The sequence below is a fragment of the Cryptotermes secundus genome, unplaced genomic scaffold (genome assembly GCF_002891405.2).
Source record: "Cryptotermes secundus unplaced genomic scaffold, Csec_1.0 scaffold741, whole genome shotgun sequence".
NCBI lineage: Eukaryota > Metazoa > Arthropoda > Insecta > Blattodea > Kalotermitidae > Cryptotermes > Cryptotermes secundus.
The window spans coordinates 617495-633022 of NW_019724599.1; the positions used below are offsets into that span (position 1 = coordinate 617495).

The 15528-nt window shown below is 39.9% G+C and overlaps 1 protein-coding gene and 2 non-coding genes across 4 annotated transcripts in view; 1 reads left to right on the top strand and 2 right to left on the bottom strand.

The window, feature by feature from the left end:
* LOC111862431 (probable enoyl-CoA hydratase echA8) overlaps positions 1-9656 on the top strand; it is a 12863-nt gene extending 3207 nt beyond the window's left edge. The window contains exons 2-6 of one of the 2 annotated variants that reach the window (XM_023847820.2): positions 511-764; positions 2094-2238; positions 3954-4103; positions 6219-6379; positions 8433-9656. In XM_023847820.2, coding sequence (XP_023703588.1) covers positions 511-764; positions 2094-2238; positions 3954-4103; positions 6219-6379; positions 8433-8540 — 818 coding nt within the window. In that variant the 3' untranslated portion in view covers positions 8541-9656. Of the gene's footprint in view, positions 1-510; positions 765-2093; positions 2239-3953; positions 4104-6218; positions 6380-7144; positions 7378-8432 lie in introns of those variants that run through there. The other variant, XM_023847819.2, reaches the window with a different exon arrangement.
* Positions 9657-11845: 2189 nt separating this feature from the next.
* LOC111862439 lies at positions 11846-12007 on the bottom strand. Its single transcript, XR_002842430.1, has one exon. It is a non-coding gene; the product is annotated as a U1 spliceosomal RNA (small nuclear RNA).
* Positions 12008-14792: 2785 nt separating this feature from the next.
* On the bottom strand, positions 14793-14954 carry LOC111862440. Its single transcript, XR_002842431.1, has one exon. It is a non-coding gene; the product is annotated as a U1 spliceosomal RNA (small nuclear RNA).
* Positions 14955-15528: the final 574 nt, after the last annotated feature.

Below are 15528 nucleotides of genomic sequence, written 5' to 3' on the forward strand. Positions count from 1 at the left end.
GAAGCAATGGTAGTCGGCTTATCGACTCAGGAATATTAGCTCTATGTGCTTATAGCGGCAAAACGCGGTACTACAAAAGCTCTGCCCACAAAAAAAAATAGTTCGGTTTCTTTTGGGTACCCCATCGTATATATAGTATTCATGAATACAAAACTCAAGTTGTTGAATTGTAATGCGAATATTTATTTTCATACATTTAAGATGAATATCACAATTTAGTAATACAATGAGACATAGAAACTGATAACAAAAGTTATATTAATATAATTACTAATATGGGTTCGTATTACAGCACAATTCTATAACAAGTGATATATAATGAAAATTGCCTGAAGATCCAGCTGGATCAAAACATTTAGCAGATACAGGATAATAAACAAATGTTAATACAGTAATATTGGTTTATTTATTTGGAATTTGTTACGTTGATGACCATATATTAATATCAAATAGTGATACAAAACAGGATTCATACAATAAAGAGATTACCACTTCAATTTTATGTTACAGATGAAATATTGGTTGAGAAATTAGGTTCTATTACAACAATTGGTATAAATCAACCACATAAAAGGAACTGCATAAACCAGGCAACAGCAGCTAAACTGTCCCAAGCAATATTGGAATTTGAAGAAGATGATTCAGCTGTTGTTGGAGTACTGCATGGCATTGGAGGAAATTTTTGTGCAGGTTATGACCTGGAAGAGTTGTCAGGGTTTGGCACTGATATGAAACTTGATAATAAAGCTGGACATGGACCAATGGTTAGTTCATATATCAGAGACATTTGTTCTGTTTTTGAATGAAGACTGGAAATGTTCCTTGACACTCAAAATTCATGGTGGTATATACAAATAACACTAAGTAACTAACCAATTGATATCATGGACCTGAGCCCTTCTTGAGAAGATGCCAGTTGTGCAGGTACTCAAGAACTTCCCAACATTTTATAGAACCTAAAGGTTCATTACAGTGTTTGCAAAAGACCTCCACTGGTCCATATCCTGGGCCGCATCAATCCAGGCCAAACCACCCCGTCCTGTCTCTCTGAGATCCATTTTGATATTATCTGCCCACATGTCTTGGTCTTCCTAGTGGTTTCTTTTATTCTGGCTTTCCTGCCATATCCTATATGCATTCCTCTTCTACCCCCATTCCTGCCCAACCCATCCTCTTTGACTTTATCATTCTAACTATACTTGGCAATGAGTGCAAGTTATGAAGCTCCTCGTTATGTAGTTTTTTCCAACCTCCTACCACTTCATCTCTCTTTGGTCCAGATATTCTCCTCAGCACCCTGTTCTCAAACACCCTCAGTTAATGTTTCTCCCAAAATGTTAGAGAATAAGTTTCATATCCATACACAACCATAAGCAAAATTATACTTCTGAATGACCAGTCCTTTTTATCCCATATTTTCCTCAGGTATGATGCTGTAACGTGTTCCATTTGCTTGCAGACTGTTGAGGTTAAACTGACGGGGATATGATATCCATATTGTCAACATATCTGTAATAATCCACTATTTGAGGTTTATCTAAAATTCTGACGATTTTTGTATGCTATAAATAGTGTACAAAAGTTTCAGCCAAGATAACTAATGTTGGTGCGCCAAGGTTCATAGGTTCAAACCTAGCCGAGGTAGATGGATTTTTTAGGGCAGTAGAAGTCCATAACACAACTTTGTTCAGAAGGGAAGTAAAGTCAGGGGTCCGTCATTGTATGTTTATGGGATGTAAAAGAACTTTTTACTCATAAGAGATAAATGAGGGAAAAATTAGATGCCATATTTGGTCACCCACAGAACTTCCTGCTGTGCTTCTAGATGCCACTGTAGTTGCATGACTGGAGACCTTTGGCAGGCAGGAGTGAAAAATTTTAAATCACCTAAACCAACTGAAGTATGCTGGATAATTGGATAATGCCACTTGCCCAGGTGGTGTGCAAGGAGAAAATGAGTTACAGATACGCCAACCAGTTGAGCTTTAAAGCACAGATAAATTAACTGATAAATGTGTGCTGCTAGAAACCAGCCAACTAACAACTATATATCTTCCTTCTCTGCACTGGTTTGTAACTGTAATTTCCTACAGGGTCCAACACGGAGAATGATAAAAAAGCCTATGGTGGCAGCTATTAGTGGCTACGCTGTAGCTGGTGGAATGGAACTTGCATTGATGTGTGATTTAAGAGTTATGGAGGAAACGGCAGTTATGGGTGTATTTTGTCGACGTTTTGGTGAGAATATTTCTGCTATCTCTGTGTAATTAACTAATTCCAGTCCATTGTTAGGCTGCCATTATAGTTAGCCCATTATTCAGAATAGCATTGAAATGTACCTTGGCATGTTTGGAATATGACGTTTTTTAAATATTAGTTGAATATTATGATGTTAAATTAATAAGATGGCTAAAAAAATGCCTCATATAATGAAGTATTTATGTACACAGTAGTCTTTGTTATAAATAAAAAAGTCAGCTGTGTTCTGTGTAAGTCCCAAATATGCTTGTCCATAAGTTATGTTAAAAAAAAGTACACCTAGTATAACACCTTCTGAGAATTGAGTGGGAAGGCCCATCATTCGTCATGCGAAGTTTGTACTGTTAATTTTCCTTTCCCCCATATTCCAATATTACAGTGTTTTCAAATGATGTGTAGAGGCCAGTGTTCAACACCACTCCCACATATAATGCTCTCAGATAATCTATTAGAAGCCATCTTCATGCAGTAGAGTACAGTTCGCATATCCACATCAGAATACTATCAGTACTCGCTGAATAGACATGATAGACCGACTTAAATGCTATCAGGAATTTAGTGTTGTCATACATTTTGGGTGTGTCCTGAGTGTTTGAATTCACTAGTAAAGAATAGAGATCAAAGAGTCAGGTTAGTGAAGGAGACGTGTGGACAAGTGACATTTTCAGTTGTGTTGTGTTCCACTTCTCTTTATCATTGCTATTTTTCAGAGGAAGGGACTGTTGCAATTTCACACCTCAATGCTATAGCCATATTTACCCTGACACAACCCAGATGCTAGAATTAAAAAGCTATTGATCACTGCTTTACAACAGATAAAATGCTTCATACAGAACATAATGATATGTTTATGTTGTGCTGTTGCACACAATTTTATATGCATAGCCATATTTTGCATATTTGCCACACTGTTCTTTCTTGTAATGAGAAAAACCAATACAAAAGCTTCTTTGTTTCTTTTACTCATTCATTTATCTAACCTACAAAAAATAACATTTAAACTTCTACTTCTTTTGGCTTATTTTGGACTTCACCCATCGTCTGGTATATAAAAGACAAAAAACCATGACGAGCTAGTCTCAATCACTGGATCACTCAATCCAGTGATTGAGACTAGCTCTTTCTAGGGGGCCCAACTGAGTAGGTTTATCCTTCCCTATCCACCTGAAGACGGAGACAGATCCAGTCTCCGAAACGTCGTGGGTTTTTGTCTTTTATATACCAGACGATGGGTGAAGTCCAAAATAAGCCAAAAGAAGTACAGTATACACCATCGTCAGAATCCTTTCAAGTCTATTTCAACTTCTGTCACCCTGTATTTGCAGTAATTAAAAGGTAAAAAAAAAAAAGGAGGCAATTTAGTGGTGATAATGTAATATGCTCATGACATTAAGGAGTATAAAAGTTCCACATATACTCAATCTTTCCACTAAATGGATGTAGTTTTACAGTTTTGTCATTTTAGAATATGTGGAAAAGGATTGTACTACCATTTGATTTGAGGCCACAGAGTTTCAGGATGTAGTAATGAAGAGAAAAATGACTATACTCATGCCAGAAATTCAACCCCAGGTGTCTAATCGTTAGTGATTTGCTGATTGTCATAACACATTTTCAGTGAACAGTAACTTTAAAATAATATTGAAGCAACAGAATTCAGTAAGGGTAGAATTTGAACAGTCTGTATCTTATAGGGGTTCCTTTGATGGATGGAGGTACAGTTCGACTACAAGCCTTGGTGGGGCTATCTCGAGCTCTAGACTTAATACTCACAGGCCGAGCTCTCAATGCTCAAGAAGCATATGAATGGGGCCTTGCCAATCGTTTGGTTGCTTGTGGGACAGGTAAACCAGAGTTTTACAACTGAGATTAGTACATCATTTGTAAACAGTTTTTTATTTATGTACTGCAGCTTTCGTTAACCGTTTTAGTAGTGATTCTGTTAGAAGTTTTTAAAAGTTTGGATGTTTTGGTTTATCTAACATAGTGCCTGTTGAGCCTAATTTGGAAGAAAGAAAAGTTGAATGTGCTAGTTTGGAAGACTGTAACTCTCTTATTCTGTCAGAGCGAATTCATATTGAATCTTTTAGCATTGTTCAGTGTGTTGACATTCAATGTAATATTTGTCCAGGTGAACCCACTCTAAACCTTAACATTATACTTGCCCAAGTGAACCCATTCAGAGCTAATTAACCCATTAGAATGGTGCCTTGTGATTATGAACTCTTCAGTAAAGGAATTAATGGTTTTACATGTTACTGCTTTGTTTCTGTATGATTTGCAATTCCTGTAGGCTTTTAATTATTTGATTGATCATGAACTTTAATTACTAATGATACAATTTATTTCTTAAATACTAGTGAATTAGCTTTGTGTATGTAATGGAGTGTCATTAGAAAGGTGAAAGGCTGAAATATGGAAACTGAGGTAATGCATTTCTGCCAAATAAACCACTTCATCCTTTACTGACACTGTCAAACTTTTATTATTCTGCATCCTATCTGCAAGGTTCTCAGGAGATAAGTAAAGTCTGAAGGCATAGAAAACAAAGAAACTTCCTAACAGAAGTGTGAAATAGCACTCTGTACAATATAGGCTAGTTGTACTAACAGTAGAAGGTAAATGAATGTTGTTCTCACTGGCTTTTTGGTACTGGAGTCTTTATCACCATTTTTGTATATGGTACAAAGGTGTTTCAAGATAAATGTTGTAGTATCATGGTACTTCCACTTAGCATTTTGGAGCAGTGGGTGGGCTGCAAGCTCTTATTGTACTTTATGTGTGACATCAGCGAATTCATTTCCCAAATCCTAGTTACTAACATAATAATTCTTTAAATATATAATACAGTTGCAGTGTTAGCTTCTTGAAGCATGAAATTAATTTAAGTAAGATTTAAAAATTCCGTTCATACCTCATGGAAAACATGATGGGTCGTTATGGTGACCATCTGGTTAATGCTGTTAGGGAGACAATCTTTGTTTTTCTGACAGTTGTGTAGAACAGATAAATACACTGCGTGTGTAAAGTGTAGACGTTTTTAATGTTAAAGTCAGTGGTGCATATGATAACCTCCATGATTTATAGGGCTAAAGAGGGACTACATCTTGCTCATTTGAACCACTGTAGGTGAGGTGAAAATAGTATGCAATTAATTTTTCCATCATATTGTAGCGAGGATGTGGGATAGCTGAGTCAGTATAGCGACTGGCTTTTGGCAGGATGACTGAGGGGTCGGAGTTCAAGTCCCCTTAGGGTCAAGAATTTTTTCTTCTCCACGTTGTCCAGACCAGCTCGGGGGTCCACCCAATTTCTTGTCCAATGGGTACCAGAGGCTTTTTCCCCGGGTAAAGCGGCCGGGGCGTGAAGCTGACCACTCACTTCCAGCTAGTGCTGAGGTCAAGAAAATGTAAATCTATGAATCCACTCCCCCAAATACAAGGTTTGTCCGGAAAGTAATGCAATTAAGTTCGTAAAAGAAAAATTATTCAAGATACCGTTACAAACGTTTAAAATTCTTCAGAGTATTTCCCTTGGGCATCAACACACTTTTGCCACCGACTTTTCCATGCATGGTACGCATCCTGGAAGGCGTGGACTGGGACCTCGTTTAGAGCCTTTGTCACGGCGGTTTGGATCGCTTCAGTGGTTCCAAAATGGGTTCCTTTCAGGGTTGTCTTGATCCTCGGGAACAAAAAGAAGTCTGCCGGAGCCAGGTCAGGACTGTAGGAGGGCTGGGGCAACGTTGCCAAGCTGTGCTTGGCCAGAAACTCCAGGACGCGCAGAGCGGTGTGGCTGGGATGTTGTACACAGTGGTTTTCGGAATACTGAGAGTCTCTGCTATCATCCGAACACTCATTTGATGATCGGTATTTAAAAGATCACGAACACTAGACACATTTTTGTCACTTATGCTGGTACGTTAGCTATGAAGTGATCATGGTGAACTGTGCTTATAGGTTTGGGACAAGCTATTAATTTGGCAACCTCTTTGGTAAAATTTCCTCAAGGATGTATGCAGGCTGATCGTGTTTCTGCATACAACAGTGCTTTCAGTGCAAGCAGTTTTGAAGACGCGTTGGAGTTTGAAAAAGATAATGCCACCCCTATAGTATTACAGGCAAGTAGTGTACCAGTTATAAAATAATCTTTTTGTGGGGTTTATTATATTGTATTTATAGCTGTATTTAAGGGACTTGATCAAAAATAAACAATGTTTCAGTTTTATATGTTTATAAATCATTGAGGTAACTAACTAGCTGCTTGGCCGCATCATAGCCCAAGCGGTTAGTCGCTGGCTTCCCACCGCGGTGGCCCGGGTTCGATCCCGGCTCTTGTCAAGTGGAATTTGTGGTGGACAAAGTGGTGCTGGGGCAGGTTTTCTCCGAGTACTTTGGTTTCCCCTGCCAATCTTCATTCCACCAATTGCTCCACAATCACCCTCACCTATCATCTGGCTCTGGTACAATAGGCCAGAAGTGGCCGCAGTAAAAGGGACTTAGTCCCACCCCACTCGCAATTAAAGAAGAAAACTAGCTGCTTTGAAAAGGGCCTTTAAAATGCTAATAGTCAAACAGTTGGTCACGCTGTCATCTGGGATGTGATGCCATGTATTTTCATAGAAGTTTACTTCCTTCATGTTGTCATATTTTCAGATTCTAAGCAGATATGTGAGCATGTTCCTTTTGTTTAAGCTTAACCTTTTTACTTGCTTATCTGTTTACAAGTCTTTTATATGCATACATACACACACACACACACAGAGAAAGGATTTTTACATTGTTGACTGTTTTCATGGCGGCTGGTTCGCAACTTGCCGATGACTTAGAATGCCTGACAGCCAATAACGTTCAGAATGAAAGGAATTTCTTATCTTCATTCACAGATCACAGGAGGTGTTGAAAATGCTGTCCCTTTACACATAGACTTTCCTTGCACCAGTGGAAGAGGTTCTGACTTACCCTTTGAAGGTGTTCTGCAGGAATATTTGCAACTTCCTCCACGACACTGCCCCACTCCACAAATCAAAGATTGTGTGTGATTTTTGGGCGAGAAAAGGGATCACAGTCCTTGATCATCGTATGTATTCGCCAGATTTGGCTCCAGCAGATTTCTGGTTCCCAAAAGTTAAGTTGGCGACGAAAGGAGACTGTCACGACACCATCCTGGACATCCAAAGGGAATGTACCGCAGTTTTAAATGCGATTCCACAAAAGGAGTACAGTGACTGTTTTCGAAAACTTTTCAATTGATTCCAGCTATGTATTGATTCAGAAGGAGACTATTTTGAATAAAGGAGTGAAATTTTGAAAATAATTCACATCTTGTATTTTTAATGAACACAGTCCTAATAGAACCTGGACACACTGTATGTTCAAGTCTGACCTCTATGCCATCTAACTTCTGAATAAGTATTCAGTGCTTATATTTTTGTTTCTTGTCCGTTAAGAGGACCCTTCTGAGTTTATTCACTAAATTGTTTGTCTGCTGGGAACTCTTTAATTAAGAAATTTATGTCACAATTTTCACTAACACTTTCTAGCAGATCATATTTCACATAGGTGTCACACAGAAATACACATTGCTCTAAAGTATACAGAACTGTGATGTACCACACAGCTCACTATCTGTAACTGAGAGCAAATTGCTAATGGAGCTGATAACTGTGCCCTACTCCTGACAAATCATGAAAAAACTCGCATGCATGAACAGCACTGCTCGCTGTAAAACATAATGCCTTCAAGTGGTCTACAAGTTAATTACCTCCTTTCATTCCAAATGTTATCGGCCATCAGGCATTCTAATTCATCCGTAAAATTCTAATGTGCCTTGCGGCAAGCAGTGTATGAGTAGCCATGAAACGCAGAGCCTTGGAAGCAGTCAACAAAGTAAAAATCCTCTCCATAAAATTGTGTGCTGTCATTCTGTGTTGTAATTAAATGAATTAACTGCCATCTTAGAAGTCCTGCAATAGCTGCATTTCTGTAGACAGCATTATTTATGTGCTGTGTCATAGATGCCTTTTTCAGATAAAATGAAATTTGCATGATTTCTTCATCTGTATAAGTGGCGTGATGTTCATATACCTTTCAAGATGGGTTTCTGGTCATTTCCTTGTTTCTTGCTTACAGTGACATTCAAAAGCATATGAATTACTCTTCTTGCATTTCCAGGAATCAGTAACCGGAGCTAAAAAGTTCATGTCTGGTGTGGGAAGACATGGTAAATTTTATAATCTAACTGATACAAAGGAAATTCAGCCAGTTAGAAGTAAAATATGAAAACAGTATTTGATCATAATACTGAGCTATTTTGTAGTTATTTCACTGTTGGGTGGAGAGAGACACATCTGGTGCAGAACATGATTATGAAGCAGAGGTGTAAAAGTATTTTATTTTGACACAAATGTGCTTAATGTAGAACACTGGTACATTCAGTCATGAATTTTGGAAGACTGAAAATATATGGGAAGAAAATAATTTATATAACTTCTCAGCTACACATTGGCTGCTCTTAACTTGGTGTTTGTGCTTCTTGGATGTGGATTATCTACAGGATTTTCCATTCCAGGTCTTATTACATTAGGCATCCCAGACTTACGGATTCAAAAAGACATACAGTGATGGTAAACTTTTGTGAAGGATTCAGTGGAAAGATATGTGATATAATGTAAGAAAATTTGAGTTAATATACACAGTTTATATTTGAAATGTGAAGCTATTATTTAAACGTTTACTTTCATTTACTGTAAGTCTTCAGTGTTGAATTGGTAAAAATTATAGACATTCCAGAAGTTGTCATGTCCGTCAAGTTTGAAGTGGGCAGTAGATTCCTCCAGAATGTAAGGGATTTTTCTCTTCTCTCATGGAGGTATACTCAGAAGACTGTAGATAGAGATGAACCATGTGAAAATCTCATTTCTAATTTATTCACTTACTTTGTGGTGCTGATGTTAGTTTAGGTTGTAAAATGATGCATATATACATTTTTAGGTTCCTGTAATGTGTTGAATGGCATTGTGAGTTTTGATGTTTTCTGTCCCAAGCCATATGATGAGACATGCTTTTACACTGTTATGAATTATCATGAATGCTGATGAGTATTGTACTCACAAGCCATAATGGACACATGCTACCAGCAGACATATGGCACTCGTGTAGGAACACGTCCAAGTATTACAGGCTGGTGATCACAGTCATGTGAAGTAGAGGAGTCTGTAGCTGATACTGGTGACTACTGTGGTGTGATATAAAGGGTCTGCAGTGAATTCTGGTGATTGCCATGGCAGTGAATATGCTAAAGGAACTTTGGATCTTATGCAGTCAACTACGTGTAAATTACCATACATACCAGTAGAGAACAACAGTAAATTAAAGCAATTTTTTTAAATATGCTGGGTACTTGGGTTTGGACTTTTGTTTCAAGTAAGATATTTATTTTTTGAAACCATATCTTGAATTTTATTGGAACCCATCCAGCCTCCAGTTCCATTAGTACAAAGAGCTCCTTTCCAACTTTGAAGCCATCCATCTCATTCTGATGTTGAGATAAGATTGAGCAGAGCTCTACCAATATTCACATCATATGGCAAAGATAAAAGACTCCACATTTAACTTCTATCTTAACAGTACACAAGATTGGGATAAATGCTGTATGGCCAGTTAATTAATTCTGCTGACCTGACACATTTGACACGTCATTAAACAGTTATATATAGGTGTAATGCAGATACCATTAATATCCTGGGAAAGTAACAAAAATCAATTTGATACAGTCACTGAATGTGAGTGACCATGGTTATTTTTTTTTGTCTAGTCACATTTTAGTTGCAGGTAATAATAGAAATATGAACAGTGTTTCTTTACGTGTAGTGATAATCCAAATTAATATGAAGTCTGTGCTTATTTCTTTGTGTACTGCAGCTTTCATTAACTGTTTTGGTAGGAGTTCTGCTAGAGGTTAAATTCATTTAAGTGTAGGATTTGAGGTTTTCATGACAGTGGAGTTTCTCTTGAAAATAATATTCAATTTCTAACTCTTTCTTCACATAATATTTGATTTGTACGTTCTCTGGAGGCCATAGAGATGGCCGTCTTGTATGTTTCCACTCTGACATTACAAGAGCTCTGGTTGTCTAATTAGATGACACTCGTAGTCACACAACGAGTTACACGTGACGATCTCAAAGAAGCTGCAGTGTGGGAAGGTTAAATCTGTATTTTATTTCTTTATTGCTAGTGGGGTGGGAAGACTAAGTCCCTTGTACTGCGGCCACTTCTGGCCTATTGTACGAGCCCAAGATGACAGGTGTGGGCGATTGTGGAGCAATTGGTGGAATGAAGATTGGCAGGGGAAACCGAAGTACTCGGAGAAAACCTGCCCCAGCGCCACTTTGCCCACCACAATTCCCACTTGACCAGACCTGGGATCGAACCCTGGCCTCCGCGGTCGGAAGCCAGCAAATAACCGCTTGAGCTATGGCGCGACCACGTTCAATCTGTAATCTTTAAGCACTTTGTATGTTCGTGTTTAAAGAGGATTGAGCCATAAAGCCAATTTCCTTAGGGAAAACAATCGACTGGTTTTACTTCTGAGTGCTAATGGTGGGGTCATTGCATTGTAAATTCTGGATATAATTTGTGGTTAGGTATAAGATAAATTAGATACATACAATAGATGCGTCGATGGTGTGCGAATGAAGTTTCTACGCGGAATGTAGGAGGCAGGCCCTCAGGAGGGATTGCATTCACGTGAACGTTGTGACATATTTTGATGTCACGGTAGCCTGCGATAACGAGACATTCTGGGCGTGCGAATGAAGCAGAACCAGAACCGTTCAGTTGTAGAAATTGGCGCAAAATGTAATCATTCCAGATATTCATTTATTTTGAAACACATACATAAATATTACTATTCGTGTGTTTCTTATAACGCCGATCAGAGTGAGCGCGCGCTCTAAGGCATGCACCTTCTCCGCCCGCAGAAACTCTGGGGTCGTGGGTTCGAATCGCACTCGAGGCATGGATGTCAGTCTGTGTGCGGTTATTCCGTGATTTGTGTTGTTCCGTGTGTAGGTAAAGGCCTTGCGAAGGCTGATCCCCCGTTGAAGGAGTCCTACCGACTGATTGTATGATTAATAAACTGCGAAAGCGGCCAAGGCCCAACGAAGGGTTGTAGAGCCATAATAACACTTCCTATAGCAGAGTTGGGGCAAGAATATGCATTTGCACTGAGTGGCATGGGTAAACGCACAACAGTATTTAAGATTACTGTCGATTGGTTCGAGTGACATGAAATCCTGTTTTGTGGGTCTCCGGCGAAGTACAAGAAGAGGGCGGTGTCTACTGAGGGTATAACTTGAAACTTCGTTGGATCCGGCTGTTTAAAAAGTCTGCGGTCGCGTAATGTGGCGATGTCGTCATTCGCTCATAGCCGCCACTAGTGTTGTTTGTACTGGGTAAACCTCTGAAGGGCGGCATTGTGATGGTAAATTTCGTACAATCATTGTTTTTTTGAAGCAGATTACGTGGAACTGACGTGACGTAAATGAACGTGCTACGGCGCAATTAAATAAGAAGTCTAAGAACCGGGACAGCGCGAACGCAGTCCCGACTACCAAAAATTACGCGCCCGAGTTACCCACATTTGGGGCAATCGCAGGGGTCAACCCGACCGTAGTGCAATGGAAGGGTCTCAACCTGGGGGAACCGCCTTCAGGATCACGGTAACCCCTACGCCAGGTAAGTATGCTCGAGGCCCGTATTCAATGCCACTTGAAGCAATAGTGCCACCCTTAACTCGCGAGAGCTTTATCGGAATATAAATTGGAACAATTATTTAGACACACAGGAACAAAGATTTTGCATAACTTCCTTCAAGTTTATTTTTCTCCACCTAACTAAGACATCACTTTTCTTGTATGCAAGCGGTATTCTCATCAGTTATAAGATTGCCGTGGAACTACTTTCCAAGAGAGAATGGCACAGTATCATTCACGGATAGCACCAGGGACCAAAACTGGCCTTCTGGAAAAGTGGAGGTGAAATGGCAGAGAGGGATGGAGACGTCTTCTTCAATAAATTTCTAATACCGCCTCTAACACAACTTAAGTGTTCGCACTACTTCTAGTTTCGTTTCCAATGTGTGGTGTCTGAGAGCTGCTTTCTTATATTATTGTGTTCGCAAGAAGGGATAATCATCCGAAAAGCCAGGCGGAAAAAAATAAGCGAACTGGGCTCAGAAAAATTTACTTGCGTACATCATGTACACAATAGTCTAAACTACAGCAAGACTGAAGAAAATAGAAATTCAGAGATGAAGTCATGAATTTCGCATTGAAGTAAGGGTCTGAAATCAGCTGTCTCCCGTGTAAGTCCCAACTATGTCTGTCCATAAAAGCCACTTAAAAAAGAAATAAAACAGGAGAAGAACTAGTGTAACACCTATTGTGAACCGGGTGGGGAAGGCTCATTAGTTTTCCCAGCGTTCTACCGTATTCCGTTGCAGTGCTGCATGTTCTCGTATTATGTGTCGAGGCCAATGTTTAACACCACTCCCAAGTCAGAGAGTCTGTTGCAAGCTATCTCCTTCACGCAGTAGAGAACAGTTCACATATCCACAACAGAATACTATCAGTACTCACAGAATGGACACGACAGACCGACGTAAAATGTCGTCAGCGTTTTAGAGTTGCCACATATTTAGGGGTTGTCCCTAGTGTTTGAATTCACTAGCAGAGAATGGAGATCAAAGAGTAAGAGGGCAGTAAAGTATACCTGCGGACAAGTCACATTTTAAGTTGTGACGTGTCCCCCTTCTAGAAGTTTGTGACGACGGTACGAAGATCATGTTTCTGGACACTGCCCATCGTGATTTTTCAAATAACAACAGCAGATCAAATGCTTCGTACAGAACATAATTGTGTTCTGTAATTTACGTTGGGTGCACAATGTTGTGTTATCATATAACATTCTTTATTGGGATCGGTCGTAACACAACAACGAAGCAGTCGAGGTCAACTTCACCTTCGCTACATGTTTCGGCTTCTAAAGTCATCATCAGGAAAATACACGGTTACTGCCCTCACACACTATTGAACTGCATTTCAATGTGACATTCGAGCCGGATACTTGACAATAATGTTACACTATAATAATACAAGGTATAAAATACAATAAAATTATGATAACTCGAAAGTTATACAATAAAATATTGTTAAAAATTATTCGGTGTAATATTTCATATTATGAAGTAAGTGTCGCAACATTGTTGTTAAATTTCGGGGGACATGTTGCGGACACCAATATGACTGGCCTCCAAGCAGTTAATTATACGTGTACAGTGCCACTTTGCCCACCACAAATCCCACTTGACCAGACCTGGGATCGAACCCTGGCCTCCGCGGTCGGAAGCCAGCAAATAACCGCTTGAGCTATGGCGCGACCACGTTCAGTCTGTAATCTTTAAGCACTTTGTATGTTCGTGTTTAAAGAGGATTGAGCCATAAAGCCAATTTCCTTAGGGAAAACAATCGACTGGTTTTACTTCTGAGTGCTAATGGTGGGGTCATTGCATTGTAAACTCTGGATATAATTTGTGGTTAGGTATAAGATAAATTAGATACATACAATAGATGCGTCGATGGTGTGCGAATGAAGTTTCTACGCGGAATGTAGGAGGCAGGCCCTCAGGAGGGATTGCATTCACGTGAACGTTGTGACATATTTTGATGTCACGGTAGCCTGCGATAACGAGACATTCTGTGCGTGCGAATGAAGCAGAACCAGAACCGTTCAGTTGTAGAAATTGGCGCAAAATGTAATCATTCCAGATATTCATTTATTTTGAAACACTTACATAAATATTACTATTCGTGTGTTTCTTATAACGCCGATCAGAGTGAGCGCGCGCTCTAAGGCATGCACCTTCTCCGCCCGCAGAAACTCTGGGGTCGTGGGTTCGAATCGCACTCGAGGCATGGATGTCAGTCTGTGTGCGGTTATTCCGTGATTTGTGTTGTTCCGTGTGTAGGTAAAGGCCTTGCGAAGGCTGATCCCCCGTTGAAGGAGTCCTACCGACTGATTGTATGATTAATAAACTGCGAAAGCGGCCAAGGCCCAACGAAGGGCTGTAGAGCCATAATAACACTTCCTATAGCAGAGTTGGGGCAAGAATATGCATTTGCACTGACTGGCATGGGTAAACGCTCAACAGTATTTAAGATTACTGTTGATTGGTTCGAGTGACATGAAATCCTGTTTTGTGAGTCTCCGGCGGTGTCTAGTGACTTGAAGTAACTTGAAGCTTCGTTGGAACCGGCTGTTTAAAACGTCTGCGGCCGCGTAATGTGGCGATGTCGTCATTCGCTCATAGCCGCCACTAGTGTTGTTTGTACTGTGTAAACCTGTGAAGGGCGGCATTGTGATGATTGTGACGGTAAATTTCGTGGAATCATTGTTTCTGAAGCAGATTTCGTGGAACTGACGTGACGTAAGTGAACGTGCCACGGCGCAATTAGATAAGAAGTCTAAGGACCGGGACAGCGCGAACGCAGTCCCGACTACCAAAAATTACGCGCCCGAGTTACCCACATTTGGGGCAATCGCAGGGGTCAACCCGACCGTAGTGCAATGGAAGGGTCTCAACCTGGGGGAACCGCCTTCAGGATCACGGTAACCCCTACGCCAGGTAAGTATGCTCGAGGCCCGTATTCAATGCCACTTGAAGCAATAGTGCCACCCTTAACTCGCGAGAGCTTTATCGGAATATAAATTGGAACAATTATTTAGACACACAGGAACAAAGATTTTGCATAACTTCCTTCAAGTTTATTTTTCTCCACCTAACTAAGACATCACTTTTCTTGTATGCAAGCGGTATTCTCATCAGTTATAAGATTGCCGTGGAACTACTTTCCAAGAGAGAATGGCACAGTATCATTCACGGATAGCACCAGGGACCAAAACTGGCCTTCTGGAAAAGTGGAGGTGAAATGGCAGAGAGGGATGGAGACGTCTTCTTCAATAAATTTCTAATACCGCCTCTAACACAACTTAAGTGTTCGCACTACTTCTAGTTTCGTTTCCAATGTGTGGTGTCTGAGAGCTGCTTTCTTATATTATTGTGTTCGCAAGAAGGGATAATCATCCGAAAAGCCAGGCGGAAAAAAATAAGCGAACTGGGCTCAGAAAAATTTACTTGCGTACATCATGTACACAATAGTCTAAACTACAGCAAGACTGAAGAAAATAGAAATTCAGAGATGAAGTC